General features: G+C 42.8%; 1 protein-coding gene and 1 long non-coding RNA gene across 3 annotated transcripts in view; one reads left to right on the top strand and one right to left on the bottom strand.

Moving 5' to 3' along the window:
* Nucleotides 1–11,230, top strand: part of HIVEP1 (HIVEP zinc finger 1) — a 79,041-nt gene extending 67,811 nt beyond the window's left edge. For both annotated transcript variants that reach the window (XM_081872958.1, XM_081872959.1), the window contains 2 exons: nucleotides 6,958–7,472; nucleotides 9,445–11,230. In XM_081872958.1, coding sequence (XP_081729084.1) covers nucleotides 6,958–7,472; nucleotides 9,445–10,635 — 1,706 coding nt within the window. In that variant the 3' untranslated portion in view covers nucleotides 10,636–11,230. The remainder of the gene's footprint in view (nucleotides 1–6,957; nucleotides 7,473–9,444) is intronic.
* Nucleotides 597–20,480, bottom strand: LOC309348184. Its single transcript, XR_014159278.1, has 3 exons — nucleotides 20,115–20,480; nucleotides 1,658–1,736; nucleotides 597–738 (listed from the first exon to the last, which is right to left on the bottom strand). It is a non-coding gene; the product is annotated as an uncharacterized lncRNA (long non-coding RNA).
* Between the last annotated feature and the right edge of the window lie 1,093 nt (nucleotides 20,481–21,573).

Here is a 21,573-nt window from a genome sequence, read left to right as displayed (position 1 = left end):
GCTTTTAGGAGATGGAGAGGAGGAAGGGGATACTGATTTTGAATTATCCTTTGTGGGTTTGTTGTTGTTTTTTTTAATTTCCCTACTAGTAAAGAACTAGCATAAAAAGGATAAGTCTTAATCTCCAAGAGAGTAGATTTTCTTTCTTTCTTAGGGGAGCATTCAAAAATTGCATTGTCCACCTCAAGTCTTGAGTTGTATGGTCTACTCTTCCACTTCATGTAGACCAGGCACTCTTCATCTGCAATGATTTCTGTAGGATTTACTGTGCACTGAATTTTAATTGGGGAACTGGCACAATCCCCAGAATGCTGGAGAAGAATAGAGTATGTAAGAGGATACATGTCGCATCACATTTTTGTTTGGGTGGTTATATAAACGGCACAGTTCCTATCTGTGAAAAAAGCATTCTAATTCATTCAAATAAATTATATTGTCATAACGATGGGGTATGAACATCAAAATTATTACATGGTTGTAATAAAAGATGCTCAGGCCTGCATTATTTTGTTGTCCTTTTTGAAATTTATTAAATAAAATAAGGACATTAAAATTAGGTTTGCATTCTAACCCAACTTTCAACCAAGGTATGGCTTAGCACAATTTGTAAATGTTTAGGCCTCCAGGGTGGGGACTTTGACCACTCTGTTCCTCCTTAGTTGTCTTGCTATTGCACCGTGCTGAGATAAGCCATGCCTTTGGAGTGTCATCTGAATCCAGGCTTGTGGTTTAGGTCTCCTGGACAATAAACCAAGAACAAACCATGGGTACAGTGTATAGTTTGGTGTGTGCTTTTGTCAGTATGATATATGATACCTTTGCTTCTGTTCTGGGGGGATATCCCCGCCTTTAAAGTATTTTTCTGATTTGTGTTAAATGGTTTATTGTGGAGTGGTGTATGTGATTTGAAAGAGGTAGAAGGGGTAAAAAATTAATGTACTTGGTCTTTCTTGGCAGCCAATAGCAGAGTACTATGAATAGATGTGAATTCGGTTCTTAAAGATGTAGGAGAGGTGTTCTCTCAATTGGCATAACTTCTTAGTGCACTCAGCTATTTTTACCTTTTTACAGTGCAAATTGAACTTTGTTTTATTGATAGAAGTAATAGGGCAGCAGTCATGCTTTGTAATTTGACAATTAATTTATAGGCCCTTCAGTTATGAGGTTCAGCACAAATAAGGCAGCAACAATAGCAGGTAACTGGGAGGGAGGAGTGTGTGTGTGAAATGGAGAACTCAGAGAGGAAAAAAGAGAGGGTACAACACAATAGATGAACACAGGCGGTGAAAGAGGAGACACCCAACGAACGATGGATACTCCTATGCTCAGGAACAGCAATACATTGTTTACATTAATGTTTGTCACTTTCAACATTTTTCTGATTCCCAGGTTGCAGACAAAAAGGTGAAGGGCCATAAAATAATACTTTCCATATATTTTAAAACTTCCACTGGGCCAATTGGATTTCTGCTGTATTGATCATTAGGCTTTCTTCTTCTTCTTCTTTTTTAAGCTTTAGAAATTGTAAATGTCAAACGATATTGTGCTCCACTTGACGCAGTAGACAGTTGTGCTACAGAACTATGAGACTGCTGTTTAACTCTCCATATCTTTTTTAATGGTTTGGGGACTTCTTGTGAGATTTGGGGGGAAATACCTGTGCATGTATACTGTTGTATCCCAAGGTGTCAGGTGCAAGCAGCTGTTCCTCCTTGGCTACAGTGTCACTGCGATACCTGTAGTTTAATACAAGTGGACAAACCATAGAAGCAGTGCATTCTGAAAAGTATCCCACTAGGCACTTTCATGACTCCACAAGGAGACCTCGACCTTAAAGGCAAAAAATACTAGCTTCCTTCTCAAGTTTGCTGTGTTAGATATTGGAGGGCTTACAGTGGTCACAATTTGACAAGATGAGGATCTTGATCATAGTTAGAGCTTTCCCACTGTAAGCTATGGAATGGCTTTTTGCTCTCAAAGTTCTCTGTTCGCAGCCAACCATCTGATTCTGCTGCACATGCAATTCTCTGAATTGCTGCCAGTATTTTTATTGAGGCAATTATAGTTTAAAGTATCCTGGAAGCTTTTAGACTTCCTGCAATACTTCATCATCATAGTGGATGAAAATGTTGATAATTTTGCTTTATTAAAATACACTGATACATAAAACTCTTTAGTATCTCCTTTCTCGAGTTCTAATCCAGTAGCAAAATTTTGGGTTGACTGGAACAGACTGCAGTTAAAACCATAATAGAAATTAAAACAACTGTATCAACTTGTCTCCAACACACTCGGATTTCTGTTGTTTGATTTTCACTGCCAAAGGCAGTGTAGTGTAATAGCTTTAATTCTAAACTTGGTAGGTTGCACAGAATTTGAATGTGAGTTTACCAGAGACAGTTGGCAGAAGGGGCCAAATATAGCTTGTGGAGAGCATTTATGTGAAGCTCTTTTAACAACACTTCTACCGATTCCATTCATTTTCCATGAAGCTTCTCAGCACTATATGAATTGGGGATTTATGGCAACTGGGCTGGGTGGATTGTGGCAGTGTTCTTTGTTTGTTTTTGGATTTGCCGCCATTTGGGTATTGGTGAATACCACTTAGTTTCACCTTTTATGTTCCAAATCACTCTTGCATCTTTCATCTCCTAATCCAAAGAATGCCCTTTACGCCCAAAATACAGGGCTACTATGTTTGGAATGCTGGCTTCTGAACTATGCTGTCAGACCAGGTGAACCATTCAGTGTGACATACTTCAGCTTAGGGGTATCAGTTTTCACAGTGCTGGCCCAAGTTTTCATTATGTGTTCCTCTAAATTAGGTGATTAACGCCCCAATCCTATGTACATTTTTGAGGGGGAATGTCCTGTTTGGTAGAACTTGACATTCTTCAGTGTAAGTATGTTAAGGATCACAGCTTAAAGGCGCTTATCAGGGAAACTGATTTCCTAATGTTTAGGGCAGAGCTGTCAAACATAAGGCCCAGGAGACTTAGCAGGCCCTTTTAGTGTCCCTATTGTGGCCCACAAGACTTTTATAGATTTATTGCAGGGATAGGAACCTAGGGGAAATGATCTGACCTTCAAAGAGCTGCTGCTACATCATACCTCAACATTGCCACCACCCCCTAAAATTGTCAGCGCAGGAGTGTGGAATCAACCATTTTCTTGCATTTTGGCCAAAAAGGAAGGATGAGGCCAATGGAGGAGAACTGAATGATGGGAACATATGGCTGGCAGGATATGAAGGCAGCTGTATTTTGCAGGTAAATGCATTTGGGAAGGCAGTCAGTGACATTATGAGAAGGGGGTTCAACTTATTAGAGTTGCCAGTGGGTGCACAAGCCTGGAGGATGAGCTACTGGCATCTAGAGGTAGCAGCAATAAATTAACAAAAGGACTTTGGCAGTTAAACAAAACCCTCTGACCAGGTTTTTTTTTTAAAAAAAATATGTATAAAGATGGACTCTGAATCAACAGAATAGGATCCTTATTATTTGTTCTTTACAAGATAATCTTGTGCAGATACACTCTTGAGCAACAGCAGAGAACTGGCAGAACAGTGGTACCTCGGGTTGCAAACACCTCGGGTTACAGACTCTGCTAACCCGGAAGTAGTACCTTGGGTTAAGAACTTTGCCCCAGGATGAGAACAGAAATGGTGGCATGGCGGCAATGGGAGACCCCATGAGCTAAAGTGGTGCCTCAGGTTAAGAACGGTTTCAGGTTAAGAACAGACCTCCAGAATGAATTAAGTTCTTCTACCACTGTAGATAATCCTATTTGTAGCTTCAGCAATAGCCTATGCTATGGATATAGGGTATGCTGCAATTCCCCACCGAGACAGTTATGTAGGGAGATCTGTATCTGCCAGGTGCTCAGACAGCGGTGGAGGAGACTAAGGGCTTGGGTTGTTTAATGCAGGCCTGCACAGAGCAATCAGTAGGGAGTCATTCAAACAACTCTTTAAACTCCTTTTTATGAAAAAGTGTTTCTGCAGCTATCAAGCCCTTTATTTATTATCATTTCAAGGCGAACATCAAAGCCTATTAATCATCAGGGGCTTTTAGGTTTTTCCAGTCTGGGCTTCCCCAGCAGATGTCAGTATAAGTCTGTGATGCGATAAAGATAATAATATCAAAATAAATAATTTGGTCAGTAGGCTTTAAAAGTAAGTGTAATCTTAATTAGTTAGGTATATTCAATTATGTGTATGAAAGAAAAGACTCCTGTATTACCAAAACCAGTCTCTAGAATAGACATGGCTGCCAAAATATCCATTCTGAGATTCCAAAAGGCCAGCTTTGAAAGCCTAAAACAATGGATGAGAAAATCGTTCCATGACAGTAGATGTTGTTTATACTAGAGGATATAAAGACATACCAACTTATTTACAATCAGCTAAATTGGGTGTTACACCATGTCCAGTTCTATCTCCTCAAAGGATAGTTCCAAAATTGGTGCCGTTGTTGCTGGTGCTAGTGTGACTGCTGCTGCCTAATAAGTTTCTTTGACTTATTCTTCTGGAAGTTTGTCATCATTGCCCCTTATTTAAAAATGTATGCTTTATACTAAACATAAGTAAAATCCTTACCCTTATCCATAAGCTCATGATCTTGGCCATGCTGATTGGGAATTGGGAGTCCAGCAACTTATGGAGGGCACTACGTTGGGTGTAAATAATATAGATACAACTAATGAAGGAGCAGGGGGGCGGGGGAGAGAATACGCTTTGTGATGTTCCTTGACTGGCCAGTTGTATTTGGCTGGATTAAACATAGGGCTGCCATTTTTTACTTTTCCATTGCCTGATCCTTCTTTTGTCTTGTTCACGGCTCTTTTGCTGTTCAGTCAAGTGTTTTGCAGTGGACGTGTTTTTTACTAATACAGAATGAAATAGTTCTTGGTAGCTCTACACCTTTATTTTGATATTCTGTAGGTAATTTTATGTTTTAATGGCTATATAAAATGAGGGTAACAGTGTTTTTAAAGTTTTGATTCCACTTCCATGGGGTTTTTAAATTAAAAAAATAGCATGCCACAATTTACTGAGGTTTGCAAAGAGTCTTAATACAGAATAAAGCTTTGCGAGCTTTATCAAAATAGTTGAAAAATGTAAGAGACATGAGTACTATATTACACCATTTGCTTTATCCATTTGTATACGTACCATATCTTGAACACAAGTGTGTTTGTCAGTCTTTGCTAATGCTTAACAGAAGCCGTTAATGTTTTGCTGATAATTTTAAGCAGAATGCTTTTAGCTCTGCTGTAAGGGTTGCTTTGGCAGTGGGAAGGGAAGAAAAGGCTTCAAAGTCTTCGAACACCATTATTAGCCGCTTATTATAGACATCAGTGGAAACACCTGCAGCAAGAAGAGAGCTTCACAACTTACTGCTGCCCAACAGTGCTGCATTTAAAGGATTATTCTTATTCTCAGAATTGTCATGGCAGATACAAGCAGCAATATATGTAAAGGTCATTTCATCATTTCAGATGATTTAGAATTAGGTTTGTGAGCAATAAGTAGCCGTTTCTCAATTGTGCAGGATCCATGTGTCTTTCCCCCCAGCTGTTGTAATTTAACTTCCCTCCTAGCTAATTCAAATTGAAATATTTTATCATTCCTTCTTGTTTTCTCCAAGCAACCATGTAGAATGTTGCTGTACTTAATGTGTTGATTGTCAGTTGAATGCAGTCACATGTTACACTGTGGAGGACAAGCAATTTAAATGAAACTTCTTGTTCTGGGTTGTAATTTGCAACACCTGTAGAAAATCACCTTTAAGATAATGTACAACACTCCCATCATTTACATATCCATATTTTATGGTCTCTTAAAAGTCACTAGAATAGATTTGTGAGTGGTTCCTGTATAGAATGAGCTTGAGCACCTGGGAACTATAAAAACTTACAGCTTGAATTAAGGTGTTTGAAGTTTCTTTCTTTCTTGGTAAAGTGAGGTTTAAATTTTAAAAGTTGTAGGGGAGAAAAGTAAACATTGAAACCTGCGCTTAATTCTTTTCCTACTTGAAATCTATAAGTTCCTGGCCTTCGGGTGTGAAAGCATTTCTGCTGTGTGATCAAAGTTCTCAGTCTGCTTTCCTTAGTAACTTTTCTGTTAACAGCAATAGATTGTAAGAAGTTCTTTACATTTCAGATAGTTCAGCAAAAAAAAAAAAAAAAAAAAAAAAGATAGAAAGATAGAAAAACATGGGATATGAAGCTGGGATATGAACCAACCAGACTTTTGTTGTAAACCACGATCTCTCATACATACATTAGGATAGGCTATGGCTTGTGGAAAGTGAAGCTGATCACCATAGAAGCCTTTTTTCCAACCACCCAGGAGGAGGAAGACCAAGAAAGGGGGCTTTTCTTGGGCTTGTTCCAGCTCATGCATATAAGGGAGCTAAAACATGATGTGCAGAAATTATATTCACAAATGCACAAGTGCAAACCTGTTAGGGGTGTGCACAGACCACAGAGTTTGGACCCCTGCTCAGTACTTTGGGAAACAGCCCATCTCAGTCCAAGGCACTGTGGGTTTGTTTGATCCAGCCTGGCCTCAGAGTCTGTCCCTGGGGAAACAAGGCTTTGCCCTCTCCTCTCTGCCCCCTTCCAATTTGTTACTAGGAAATAATAATTTGAAAAAAGATGACTGTTTTCCTTTTGGCAGACATGAATGAAATTTGCAGTCAAAGTAGCTTCTCCAAGGTTGGCAAAGCCTGTCAGATTATAGACAATTAGGTTCAGGGGTTTTGTGCTGGGCACTTTTAATTATTTTTTTAAGGGGTCTAATAGCAGATGAGCTTCTACTGAATGGGGTGACTAATGGTGTAAGAGCACTAACATGCAGTTAATTTGGGAAATGAAAAAAACTACATCCTCTTGTTATAATTTTCAAACATTACTAGGCTCTAAATGTGTGCATTTAATTTTGCCCTCTCATAGGTGAAAAGCAGCGGCTGGGTTATGATCGGTCCGGATTTGATGCAGAGGATTCAGAAGGGCCAGATGACGACGACAATGATAACGAAGATGATGACGAAGACAGCCAAGCTGAATCAGTTATATCTGCCACTCCCTCCGTTTCAGCCAGCCCACAACATCATCCATCTAGAAATGTTTCTCAGGAGATCTCAAGCGCTGATGAAGAAATCAGAATTGCAGATTGCTTTGCTGGGGTTCACACAGACTCTATGGATGGGCTGCCCAAAGCACTTCTCACAAAGATGACGGTACTTAGTACAGTGCAGTCGGACTGCAGGAGCTCAGGGCCACTGGTTACAGCTGTTCCCAGAGAAAAAAACGAAGGAAATGTGCAAGACAGAGCAACAAGCACAGATCCTGCTGTCTCCTCTGAGACTGTTCCCAAGTCTCCATGCCATCAGATGTACGTGGACTACCCAGAAGAAGCATTGGGAAGTTCTGCTGTTGCTCCTACTGTTACGACAGTAACTTCCAAGGTGAGCAGATAATTCAGTTCACTTGTATTAGGTGTAATCTGTGCACCAATTGCACAAAGTATAGAATTAACTCGAACCCTGCAAAAGACCCAACCAGATGCCCATATGGGATGCTCACAAGCAGGACATGAGCACAACAGGGCTCTCCTTACAGCTGATCCTCAGAAACTGGTATTCGGAGACATACCACCTCCAACAGTGGAGGCAGAACATAGCCATCATGGCTAGTAGCCGTTGGTAGAGTAACACACATGTTTCATGTAGAGCAGATTAACACACACACTTCCAAGTTCATTGCTGGGAGGCAAATAATGCTACCTGTGTTCTTGTCTGTTAAGTACATTGACCTAGAAGGATTTCAGTGAAAATGGGCTGCACGATTCAATTTCTTCTGTGCATTAGCCATGGACCGTTGGCATAGTGAATTTAATGGGATTTAGTTTCCCAATAAATACACTGCTGTGACTGCATGTAACTCTTTGTTGTATAGCCATGTTGTCAGGGGCTCAGGAGCTGAGGCACAGGGAAGATGGGAGATGGAGAGCGAGGGGGAGGAATCCGAAGGGAGCGTAGGAGGGGACAGTGGTCCGAGGGATTCCATGAGCCTCTCCAGCGAATCGGAAGATTCACAGAAGGGAGCGCCAGTGGCCAGGGGCAGGGGGGTCCCAAGGGGAACGCCCCAGGAGCAAGGGGGCAGCAGGGACTCCCAGAGCAGTAGTTGGAAATCAGGACCAGCTTCCCCACCAGAGCAGAGTGGGGGGGAAGAGTCCCAGGCATCGGGGCCAGTGCTTTCCCCACCAGGGAGAGGAGACGAGGCAGAGTCTACCACGCCTCCCTCGGAGAGTCGGACAACGGAAGTGTCACGGAAGAGGGAAGCAGTGATAGAAGTAGTGTAACGGTTAGGAGAAAGGTCACTGGGTTGGCGCGAGAAGCAAGTTCAAATGTACAGGAGCGCGGGACAGCAGAGAGTGAGGATTGGGAACCGGGTCCTAAAGCACGCCGGAGGCAGGGGGAGGAGCTAAGCGACTCAGCGTCGGAAGAGTCCAGAAAGGGCAATGCCCCAGAGGGCAGGAGGACCCAGAGGAGAAGAGAGCAGCACAGGAGGTGGAGCAAGGCTAGGATCTTAAACTGGTGTGGAAGGGGCGGAGACTCAGACGGGACTTCGCCGATCTAGAGTCTAGACGTAGGGCTGCACGCTCTGGCTTTGAAATGGAAATTAAACTTCAATAAAGACTTTTGTACATAACATCAGCCTGGCGTTGGTCCTCTGTGAGCTGGGAACTAGAGGCAGCTCTGACACATGTGTATTTTACATAAATATCTATCTATATATGTATAAATACTCAGAAACTACCATTCAGCCAGGCCTGACCCATGCTTGAAACAGAGCTTCCCCATTGCCAGCAATAGAAGGGGAAAGAGTTTGAATTTTGTCATAGCATTGCAAAGAACCATGAGCATGCAAAACTATACTTTTAAAGCTGCTCTATAGCCACATGACCTATGTGACTCTTTGGAAAGCAAATGCACTGAAATAGCACATTCTGGCTGACTTGTAATTTTTTAAACAATAGTACAATATTAGCAAACTTAGCTCTTTTAGAGAAGAGGTTTTTGAGCTGTGTTGGGATGGAGGAAGGGAGAGAATGGTTTGGGCCTTCATGTATTTAACTTGAAACAAAGGTGGCTCTATTTTAGCCAGTAGAGGAAGCAATCTGGGCTGCCAAGGGCAAGGAATGCTCCAAATGTTCAAAGCAGAAGAGCCACAAATGGAGCTAAAACACAGGACACCCAGCAGAATCTGTCAAAAATAATCAACACGCAGCACTTAGGGAGGAGTGTTTTTTAGCGGATGTCCAACTCTCCTGTGGTTGGCTGCTCTCACATTTTAAGAAATAAAGCTAGACAATGTTGAACTGGTTGTATCTTCTTATTGATGGTTTTTAAAATATTATTCTTTTTGTTACACTAGAGCACAACTTCTATAAGACTTCCTTCTCCACCCGTTGACCGGAGTACACAAACCTCCATGGTTGTTCCTTCAATGGCCTCGCCTTTCCCAGAGATGCAACCGCAGAAGCCCGAGGAGCATCAGCAACAGATCATGAAATCAGCACCTCCTCAGACTCACCTGTTTAGCCACCTCCCTTTGCACTCGCAGCAACAAACCAAGACCCCTTACGGGATGATTCCAGTAGGGGGAATCCATGTGGTACCTGCTGGCTTGGCCACATACTCGACTTTCCTCCCCATTCAGGCTGGGCCGGTACAGCTCACTATTCCCGCCGTTAGCGTGATCCACAGAACTACAAGTGCACTTGGCGACCCAGCATGTGCAATGTCCGGCACTGCAAATCATCTCAGCGTTGCTGAAGTGAACAGCGTTGTTCCTTGCATCCCAATAGGCCAGATCAATGTACCGGGAATCCAGAGCCTGAGCGCACCAACCCTGCAGCCTCTTCCGTCATTGAGCATGGAGACGGTGAACATCTTAGGCCTGACGAACACCAACATCACTCCGCAAATACACCCTTCGGGATTAACGCTGAATGCCGTAGGCCTACAAGTGTTGACTGCAAACCCTTCCCCTCAGAGCAACTCAAGCCCTCAGACGCACATTCCAGGTCTGCAAATATTAAACATAGCACTGCCGACTTTAATCCCTTCGGTCAGCCCTGCGACTGCAGATGGGCAGGGCATTCCAGAAACACCAGCTTCTAGTAGCAAGGCCTCTGAAACTCCTCCACATCAGGATCCTGCGAGTGTCGCTGGCGATGCTGCTGCTGCTCCAGTCACTAGTGCTACATCATCTCAGGTGGGACCCACCGACCAGCAGTACAGCATTGAAAGTCGTTTGGAGGCTGATCCTTCAAGCGGGTACCAACGGCACGATAGCCCGGGTAAACTGGACACTGAAAAGCCTGACTCACAGAGTCATACGAAACCAAAGTGCAATATCAATTCTGTTCAGGTCGAACAGGCTTCTGCTTCAGAGCCTCCTATGAAGGTGAATTCTGACGTTTTACCCAATTGCCCCAGACATCGGACTGTCTCTCTAGATAGACAAGCGCACAGGCGGAAAGGGTTGCCCGAGAGGCAAAATACTGTGGAGTTTAGTGACGGCAGCAGCGACGATGAGGACAGACTTATAATAGAAACCTAGGGTTTTTTGGTTTTACGTTGGGTTGTGTGTGTGTGTTTGTTTTTTGTTTTTTTTTAAAGTAACACTTACAGGTTTTCTTGAAAACCTCCCTTTTACTTAAAGCACATTTTTTTTCTGACACAAACTCATTACTAATCTTTGTGCAATCATGAATTTTTGACCAATAATTGTTGTTTCTTGTCAGCTCCGGCCATTTTTGTACATGTTGTATAGACAATTGTGCCTTTTTTTGGAGTTTTATGTTTAGAATACTGTACAGATTGTCAAAATTATATATATATTATATGTATATTAAAACCAAGTAGTTACTTGTGTTTCGTAAGTAAAACAAAATAAATAAAAAAATCTTACGTCGGATGAAATAAATGATTAAATTATATGTTGCACTGTTAAATGTAAATTTTTATGGCTGTGGGGCGAAGTTTGTGTGTACAGATTTGAGTATGTACAACTCCATATTTATTGTATCCATATTAGTCTTGGGGAAAGGGTCTGTCCAACTTTCTTGTGTATGACTTTAGCTTTACACTTAAAAACAAACTCCCGTATCTGTGTTATTGAATTATTTCAGTAAAATTTTTGTTTACTGACTTTATCACTGCTCAAGTTGTGCCTTCTTCATGCAAGTGAGCCAGCAAAAAATAATTAACTTCCCTTAACTTCCCACTTAGGGCCCCACCACCACCATTAGGTTCTTTAAAAGCTTTAGAAAATGGATGAACTGTCTATTAGCAGTGGTTTCAGTAGCGGCATTTTTCCTTCTTTCCACCATTTTTTTTTTAAAAGAAACATTGACAAGGAACAAATGTTCCTTTTCTTGTAAGGGACACGTCTCCTAATTTTCATATTCAAGTTACCTGTTCTTTAAGTAAAATTAAAGCTATTTTTAATTGAAGCTTGCCTGTCACAAGAAAGCAAATTTACATTTGTGACTATGAAAAAAACTTTGTGTTATTTTTCTTATGTTTGCTGTCAAACAGAAGCATAAAGCCATGTTTTATTAAATTAAAATATGGTTAAGAAAGAAAAGAATAGCTTTTGTGTCTCACTTTTTTCATTCACAAGAGTAAATGAAAACCATGTTGCTTCAGCCCTTTTTTTCCAGTTGCTAATCTTCTCAAGCTCCCCCTGTAGTTTCCAAAGAGCCTTTCACAGGTGAATATTTTAGACAATAAGAATGTATTTCCTTTTTGAAAGCACTTTTTATTTCATTCAGCGATGCAAGTCAGTAGGAAGCATGTACTCCCACCAACTTTTTATCCCAGAAGGAGCAGACAGTGAATAGTCATCACATAGATTTGTAGACTGCAGTTGGGGACAGCGGGGGGTGGGGAGGGAGACTTTCTGTATCATATATTACATAACCTTTGTGAATTGCTAAAGATGATAAGGGAAATCTGCCACTAATGCCTAAACTTTGATTATCCTAGAAAGTGCAGTTACAGCCTCTCGCCTTTGTGAAATAAAGTTGGAAATTTCATGGAGAGCAACAGCAGCAACACTTTTCACCAAAAATGCATCACAGTTGAGGCCATAAGATGCTGGCTAATTACACACATGGAAGAAAGTGATGCCTGGCTGCAACTGAGGTCTGAAAATGCAGGTCTAAGACCAGTCGAAAGGTACCCCCAATGTGTGACCATTCATTTTTAGGAGGAGTGAACCCCTTCCAGCGCTTGTTGAACATTCAAACAGAAGAATTTCTCTCTTGCATGGATTTAGTTTTATGCATGCAACCTTTGGTCCCTAGCTTAATTCTATTCCCATAGCTCCAGCAGTCATGCATTACTTGCAGTGCTTAAAATATGTAAGAAACCCCCATCTTCAAAGTAAGGGAGGAGGAAGAAAGATGGTAGAGAAATGTGATTGTGCTTGCATTTTAATGAGAAGCCACCTAATTTACACTTCTCAAACCAATCATTTGAAATCCACATTTCTCCCAATTTTGTGATGTAGTTCTCCAGCCAAACAATGTGCACAAAAATACAGAGACTAGGGGCAGTAAAATGCATATATTTGTGTAAATAACAAACAAAATGCATTACAATTGTGAAAAATCACTTTTTAATGGATATATTACTATATTAGTCAAAACTGCATATAAAAACGTGCTTACTGGGAGAAATTTGCACTAAAATGCTGACTACTTTTCATGATGGTTTCTTTCAAAAATCAGGAATTGCTTTGGAAATGTGGAGCAACAAATTTTAGGTTGGAGAAATAAGAAACTCAAGACTATCCAAATAGATTCATCCATCCCTACCTGTGTGAATCATCTAACTTCAAAAATCCAGTGGAACTGCCTTTTATTTGGATGCTCTGGACTATTACCAGATGTTTAGATTTTTAAAAAGAACCACCACTAATTTCCCAGGATTACACTAATATGGGTCTGTCTGGGGGCAGACAGCAAGATTTGGCCAGCAAGTTGTGAATAACTCTGGTGCAGCTGAGTGTAGAAATATTCACACAGAGATTCCCTCTAAAGCGAAAAAGGGAAAAGATGCTGCATTCCTAAAGTTCACTCAGGGAAGGAAAAGCCCATCTTGAGATGAGTTCATTAGCCAGGCATGCTTAGCTTGATTTTGTAATACAAGGTTTGTTTTGGTCAAGAAGGTCAAATGTTAAGGCTTGTTTGATTCACCGCTGCTGCAAAGAGGTAAGTCACCTTAGTTTGTACGAAGTCACTTATATCACAAGAAGCTGCTGCTTTTGTCATAATGACTTAACGTTTTTATTATTAATTTTACTTGCATGTTGACTCTTTTTAGAAAATGCAAAGCGACTTACAATATAGTACAAATATTAAAACCAGTATCAAGCTAAAACAAAGCAAAAGCTGAAAACATTTTTTTTAATAAATAAAAGCAATCTAGCATATCCCGTCCACTAAAAGAGGCCACAATATCTAAACTCTCCAAGTTAAAAGCCTAAAGCCTGACCGAAAAGAGATGTTTTTGCTTAGCATCTAACTAGCCGATGACTCCCTAAAGAGAGCATTCTAGAACCAGAGAGCCACCACTGGAAAGGCCTACTTTTGTGCTGTCACCCTCTGGACCTCCCTCAGGGCAGATGGAGAAACACCTCAAATAAAAAGGAAGATGACAATTCTGGAGGGATTGCGTTGAGCAAACATCTTTACCTTTTAGCTGCTGTTCTCCTAGTTGTTACCTTGCTTTTGCTCTATTATTGCATATTATGTTTGTTGTTCTCTTGATTGGTAACTTTTTATTCTGCAGTTTCCTTTTCTTAGGCATTTTCTATGGAAAGGCAGGGCAGAAAGTGTGAGTGCATGGAGCCTAATCTGCAAGGGAGCATAATTTGGGAGGTGGAACAGGACATATCCTAGTAGTGCCAAAGTGAAGGCCAAATCCTTAGCTTATGATTTTCTTAACTTTTGGGAGCACAAGTAAATCCAGATGATTCTTAACTTTGAATGTGATAACAAAACAAATTCCTTCCAGTAGCACCTTAAAGACCAACTAAGTCAGTTCTTGGTATGAGCTTTCGTGTGCATGCACACTTCTTCAGATACCACTTCTTCAGATACCACTTCTTCAGATACCACTGAAGATACCACACTTCTTCAGATACACTTCTTCTTTGAATGTGATAGGAGTATTAAACGGAAGGCTGTTTGATCCTAGAATATTGATGGACATAGGATCTGCCTAAATAGAGCAATAGGACCATCACCCCCTCCCACCGATGCACCCTGTGCCCCCTCCCCAATATATGCTCCAGATCGGGGGAAACTGCACTGATCTCGAATATCATTAAAGAGGTTTGGATCCAGAGGCAGTCATTCTTAGAGCTGAGCCACTGAAATAATTGGTCATTCAAAAATCTCAGCACAAACCTCTTCCCCTGCAAACCTTTAAAGACGCACCACAGTAGCAGCTCTCATGTAAATGTTCTCTTTTTTAATAAGATCCCCTGCAGCACTCAAGAAACTAGCAGCTGCTTGGGGAGCAGAGGTTCCTTCTAAATTCATTCATGGAGTTGCAGGCTTGAATGTGAACATTTGGGAGAGAATTATTTTTAAAACTTTCAAAACACAAAGCTCCAGAAAGCATCCAAGCCAGAAAAATTAGTTTTAAGTCTAAAGCTGGAGGTACAGTCTAGAATACATGTGTGTCTCTCCCCCCCCCCTCTCAAATTTGGAGAAACCAGTTAATATGGTGGCATTGTTGTTTTTCGTGGCACAATTTAGTGGTAATAGTAGAAATCTTCTACTAGAGATGGGGGAGAAATTTGCTTCAGGTCACCTTTAAAGGTGAACTTACTTAATTTGCTCTTTTCCAAAACGACATGAACTGAAACGCAGCTATCCTTCACAATTCCACACTTCTCCAAATTTCTGCAGTGCAGTTCTCCAGTCATATTGAGGGGGGAATTACCATACTTTGTAAGACTCTATTTGGCAAAGTTGCATATAAAATGTGCATATTAGGAGATATCCACAGTCAAATGTAGATGGATTTTCATTGACTTAAAAAATACATCACAATCCAATGTGGAAAACCACATTTAAGATTGGAAAAATGAGAAACAGAGAGAAAATTTGAATCCCCCCCCCCACAAACACTCCACCGGCCTTCCCCAGCTTCTGCATCAGTCTGGTCCTTTGTGAAGGACCACCTCCTTCCCTTTAGACCATTTCAGGTGTCAAGATGGGCAGAGGGTGCCCTCCTGGTAATTCCTCCACTCTGGGCAGCATGGAGGAGAGTGCAGTCTCTCTGGCAGCTCCCAAAATGTGGAATTCTCTCCCCACAGAGGTACATCAAGCATCCTTGTTAAATAGTTTCTGTCATTTGCTAAGATGCTGCTTTCTACCCTGGTCCTTAACAGCTAAAGAGTTCTGTGGGGCAACCTCTGTTGTTTGACGCACAGTCTTTCATTTGTTTTAAATTATTTTGTTGGATTTTATGAGATGAGATGGTGGTAATCTGCCCTGGTATCTGGGAGTTACCTGGGAAGAGGAATGGATTATTAAACCAGCTCTGTGAGGGGAATAGAGGTCTCCTAAGAACTCTCAGCATCCTTACTACAGCTCCCAGGATTCTTTGGGGCAAACCATGACTATTTGGAATGGTATTATACTGCCTTAAATGTATAGTGCAGATGGGGTCTGAAGTCATGTGCCTGAAGTTCAGCATGGAGGGTGCCTGTCTAATAGCAGTTGGGAAGGAGCACCACAAGTTTGGGGAACAGTACTGAATGCATGGTGAGCAGCCAGAGTCTTGTGACTGGTCAATTGCTCCATGGAGTGGTAGTGCGTCATCAAAGAGACCAAAGCCCTGCTTTTTTTATTTACATATTTATCTCTTTTTTAAAAAAAAAAAAATCATAAAGTGGCTGACAGCTAGGATAATGAAATATAATCAGTACGAACCAGATGGTAACAGGCAGCATACACCCAAAATAAACAAGTCAGCATTAGCAGACAATCATAAAAAGCCTTCTGGACTTTTTTTTAAAAAAAAAAAAAATTCAAAGTGTGTTCTAAAGAAGAAGAAAAAGGACAAAGACAATGCTTGGAGGGGTGGGGGTAGACTGGGATCAGGACAGCAGACCCCAGACTGCCCTATATATGTTCAGTAGAAGGCTTTTTAAACAGTCCAAGCATGCAATCAGGGACTCTGCAAAACAGCAAACAAACAAACAAACAAACAAACGGGGTCCTAATTGCATCCACCCAGTTTATACACCTGTAGGGTCTGCAATGTCTATGAACATCAACAAGATTAGGGGTTTGGAAGGGCTGTTGCTGTAATCTGACACATGCACACTGCACATCTATGTTCAATATTCCTAGACTACCTGCCGGAGCAGGACTAGCGCTGGAAATTAATCCCTTTAAAACCACATATGTACAGAACTTCAACCACATGCCGGCTTTGCAAGAGACAGCCTCAAGCAGCCTTCTCTGCTTCCTTCCATCAGGCTCCCTATGGATCCCTGCCCATTACCAGTTAGTGTGAGCAAAAGAGCCACAATGAGGACTTATAAACACCTAGGGCTATCCAAGAAGGAACTGCAAACTTCTTCAAAATGCACTGAAGTGAAAAAACAAACAAACAGACAGACAGACAGACAGGGGGAAGGGGAGGATTATTTCAGGGGGATTAGAAGGTCAAAGGCCTCCAGGAGAAAAGCAAACCAGAATCCATGCAAAGCCATTACCGCAAGATCAACCAGACAGACAAATCGGAGGGCTCATTCCTGGTCTGTTTTGGATGATGTTTAGCTCTGGGACAGAACGTTCCTTGCCTCATGGACAGACACTGGAGATCATCCTCTCCATGATGTGTCCCATCAGTAAGCAGTGTCCCCTGGATCTTCTTGCAGGTCTGGGCAATTTGTGGCCCACCTAGCTGCATGGCGGGCAGCAACCATGTGTTGTGGCCAAATAGCTGTAGAGCATCTACTTTGCAAGGTCCCAGGTCTCTAGCATCTCTAAGTACGGCTGGGAAAAACCCAGTTTGAAATCCTGGCGAGCAGCTGCAGGTCAGTGCAGACAATACCAAGCTAGATGACTTGTGGCAAGGCAGCTTCTATTTTTAAAAATTCCCTTCTGTTTGGTATGGCATCAATAACTGGGTTGTACCTGACATCTACTGGTCTTCAGCTCGTCGGTTGGGATCCGCTACAGGCTCCCAGCCTGATCTAAGGTGCAATTTGACAGCAGCACTAGCACCATACCATTTTATGGTAGAAGGTAATCCCTAGATGTATGTTTGGGTTAAAGAAGGTTCCCAGGGTCTGAAAACACAGAAAACGTCTGTGGCAAATGACTGATTTACCAAAAGACATATAAGCGCTGCTAAAATAGGAGGTGAAGGCTCAGTGAGCAGATTATTCTGCCAGCTTGTCAGATGATGTCGCCATCCCCCGTGACAAGCCTTTTAAATGTACTTTAGCACTCTCCAAAGTGCCTTTCTCTAAAGTATTATGATTAATTGCATTTATATTGCACCCTTCCTCCAAGGAGTTCACGACAGTATACACTAGCTTTCCCCTTTTTCATTTTTACATCAACCCTGCGTGTTATGGTCAGCCAGAGGGATAGTGACTGGCCTGAAATCACTGTGAGCTTCATGGCTCAGTGGGGATTTAAATCTGGGTCTCCGCAGTCCTAGTCCAACTCTCGAACCATACTACCTCTCAAAGTTGCTGGATTTCAGTGGGTCTCCTCTGAATATATTTTACGTTGGATATCAGCCCTTGGCTATAAACACCCAAGGACCTATCAGATCCTCTCTCCCATCATCTGCTGACATATGGGCAAGGCAAGAAGGCAGTGCCACACATCCAATCAATAAAATCGCTATAAACAAATCCCACTGCTGCTGATGCACTCCCAAATTCTAGCTTGCATTGACTCTAATCCCTGTTTGCTAATATGAAAGTTTAGAGCAAAGCGCCACCGTGTGGCCTGATGTATTCACTAAAGCAGAGTCCATTGAATAGCATCTTTTGGTTTTTCTAGGCGTAACGTAATAGCAGGCACAGGCCTAAAAAAGAGACAGCTCATAATGACAGGCAGCCTTACAATGCAAAAACAAAACAAAACCCACAAACCAACAACCCCCCCTCCTACAAACACATTTAAAAGAGGTATATGTTAATCAGTCCATGGCCTGGTTGAAAAGGAATGTTTTTGCCTGGCACCTAAAGGTATATAATAAATAATAGTAGTCCAGGAACATCTGGAGAGCCAGCCTTGCTCTACAGCCATGAGAAAAGATACAGCGGTTCTTGCATGCTGGTCTACCACTGCAGAACTTCAACTGCTGCTCTCTCCAGCCTCCTTTCTTCCCTACCTTCCTGCTGTGGGGGCAGAACTAGCTCTTTGCTTCCTGCAGCAAGCATGAGAGGCAGCACGACCAATGAGCGTGGAGGGGAAATACCAAGATAGGTTTCAGGGAAACCTCCCAACATAAATCCTGGCATCGCCCATGGACTCAAGGGCATCCAATGAAGCTGAATGTTGGAAGATTTAGGACAGTTAAAATGTTGCTGGAAACCACCGGCGGGCAGAAGGCTCTTCTGCTCATGTTCACCTTGTTGGTTTTCCACAGGCATCTGACTGACCACTATAAGAACAGGATGTTGGACTGGGTGGGCCAGGGGCCTGATCCTGCAGGCTATAGTCCTGTTCTTATACAAGAGGTACATCATCCTTTCGTCCGTGGTCCTGGAGGAATGCAATTAGCATTAAAGAGATATCACCCAAGAATGCATGCGTGGGAAGAAACATACTTGCTGGCAAGGAAACACAGTATTACATCTGGGGTTTTCAAAGGCTGAGCAGATAGCTTCAGAACAACATGGTGCCTTATCAGCACACTGGCATGGGATAAACATGGTATATGAGTGAGTGAGTGTCAATTTCTCCCCCCCCCCACTCCCTGCCACCCCTTCCATATTTCCATAAATACATTTATTTGGCTAAGTTCTGGTGATGCCAACCTTTCTGTGGCAAGCCCCATCCTTTAAATACTTGTGACACAAGCGGGTATTCAGCTAATGAGGCAAACACAGTGATGGAGGAAGGTTTCGGCAGCTCCTTTTTTGCTTCAACCTGCAATCTTAAAAGGCACACGAGATCCACAGAGTGTGGTGGTGGGGGGAGTGCAGGTGGAGAGCGATAAATGCAAGTTGTGTGTTACAGAATCACAGCAGTTGTATCCCATTTTTAAAGATACTAATATAGAGCCATCAATAGCTCCTGACATACAATGACAGATAAGGCCCTAAGGACTCTCTCGTACAAATGTTTCATGCAGACCAAAAAGACCTCTGAGGATCAGGAGGCCTGGGCTGCCTTGGATAAGCACCTTTCCAATAGTTTGCAATTTAGAAGCAATCACTTCACAGCAGAAAGCAGACCAGTTGGAGCCCCCCCCTTTTCCCCTTTATCCCCCATATAAGAAAGGGAGGGAGGACACACACACATACAATGGCACCTTCCAAAGATCAGGTATGTCAGGTCCCTGCCCCAATAGGTTTACAATCTAAAACAAGCACAGTGAAATGAGAGAGGGAGGGAAGCATGTGACTCCTTCAGTTGCCTGTACTTAGGCTTAGTTACAACAGTGACAAGAGGGATAAGCCAAACCTGAACCATACATGCTATAATAAGCCCTTGTTTCCACACCTCTCCCGCCCCGTCGAAACAGTGGCCATTTTGCTCGCTCTGTGCAATGCAGCAACGCAGCTAAGCCCCGCAGGGCCTTCGCTTTTGGTTTCCCTTTCTATCTCTGCGTTTCTTTTGAATTCTGGAGCTTCCCGCTCTCCTTTTGTTTGCCTGAAAAGGCTCGGAATAATGCACACGGTGTTTTTGAAACCACTCTCATTCTTTCATTCCCTCAAGTCAGGGGAACATTCATCCCCTCATAATTAGGGTGTCTGTCAGTCAGTCCTTTCCTCCCCCCCCCCGGCCAATTGTCCCCCAACTGAAGCTCCTCTCTCACCTATTGTCTCCTTGCAGCACCTCCGTGAGGAGACTCGCGGGATTAGCGGGGCTTTGAAGTCGCTTCCCGGGCCCCAGGCCCGCCCTCGCGAGCAAGGCCGCACATGGGTATTCTTCCAACTTCAAACATCTGCGGAGCTCGGTACCTAATTACAGCCGCTGCCTTTGCAGGGCCTGAGCTTTTAAATGGCAGCGGGCCACTGGCAGCCTACTTTATTGGGGGGGGGGGGGTGTCGGCCCGGCTTTCAAACGGTGAGCATCCCCCTGAAAGTGATGCAAACTGACAAGACTATGGCACTTTGGAATGACCACATGGGCAAAGCTTTTGAGCAGCTGGCTCTCCAGCTGGAAATGGGGGTGAGGGGCAGTGGAGCACAATAGATTTGGGCTTTTGCCCACCACGCAAGAGAGCTTCGGTTTCTTTGCCTCGTTTCCCCTACACATCGCGCACCCCCATGCAATTCATCTTTTATTATCGATATTATTATTATTGCATTTCTATCCCACCCCCTGCCAGGGGCATAAGGTGGCTTTCATATTTTTCTTCCTCCCTCTTTTATCCTCGCAACAACCCTGTGAGGTGGGCTAGCCGCCCAGGGTCACTCAGTGAGCTTCATGGCTGAAGGAGGGATTTGAACCCTGGTCTCCCAGGTCTTAGTCTAGCAGTCTTAACCACTACACTACACCATCAATGTCAGGCTGCTGTTCAAAGCACAGGAGCAAGGGCTAAGAGGGGAGGGGGAGGTGGCCGAAGTAGCTTCATTAAAAGCAGGGTGGGCGTGGGGGAAATAGCCATCTTTGGACAACCAGATAACAATTTTAAAGTAAGGGATGCTCAGGGGTAATTAAGACTGTAGCCTTTCCATCAGTCTCTGCTGCTGTCTTTAACAGCAGCTATGATCCTGCAGGAATTAGCAGGCCAGACTATTCTCATTGCACTATGTTCAAGTTGCTAAGATCAAAAGAAGAGCCCCATTGAATCAGAGCAAAGGGCGCTTTAGGCCAGTACAGTGGTACCTTGGGTTACATATGCTTCAGGTTACATACGCTTCAAGTTACAGACTCCGCTAACCCAGAAATAGTACCTCAGGTTAAGAACTTTGCTTCAGGATGAGAACAGAAATTGTGCTCCGGCGGCGCAGCAGCAGCAGGAGGCCCCATTAGCTAAAGTGGTGCTTCAGGTTAAGAACAGTTTCAGGTTAAGAACGGACCTCCGGAACAAATTAAGTACTTAACCTGAGGTACCACTGTATCCCCATTTCCCCCAGTGGCCAAACATTGTGGGCAGTCCACAATCAAGGCATTCAATTCATTTTATTAGCCCCAGTTATTTATATCCTGTATTTCAGAATACAAATCCTTCCGAGCTTGTTAAAACACGCACCACGCACACCTACACAGCCACAGCAACATGTAATAAGTCAGAAGGATTCTTCCTGCGGGGCAGGTGGTTGTCAATG

This window comes from Podarcis erhardii, assembly GCF_964252035.2.
Source record: "Podarcis erhardii genome assembly, chromosome: 8".
Taxonomy (NCBI): Eukaryota; Metazoa; Chordata; class Lepidosauria; order Squamata; family Lacertidae; genus Podarcis; species Podarcis erhardii.
Note: the sequence above shows the minus strand (reverse complement) of the source record. Positions and strands in the feature narration are given on the sequence as shown.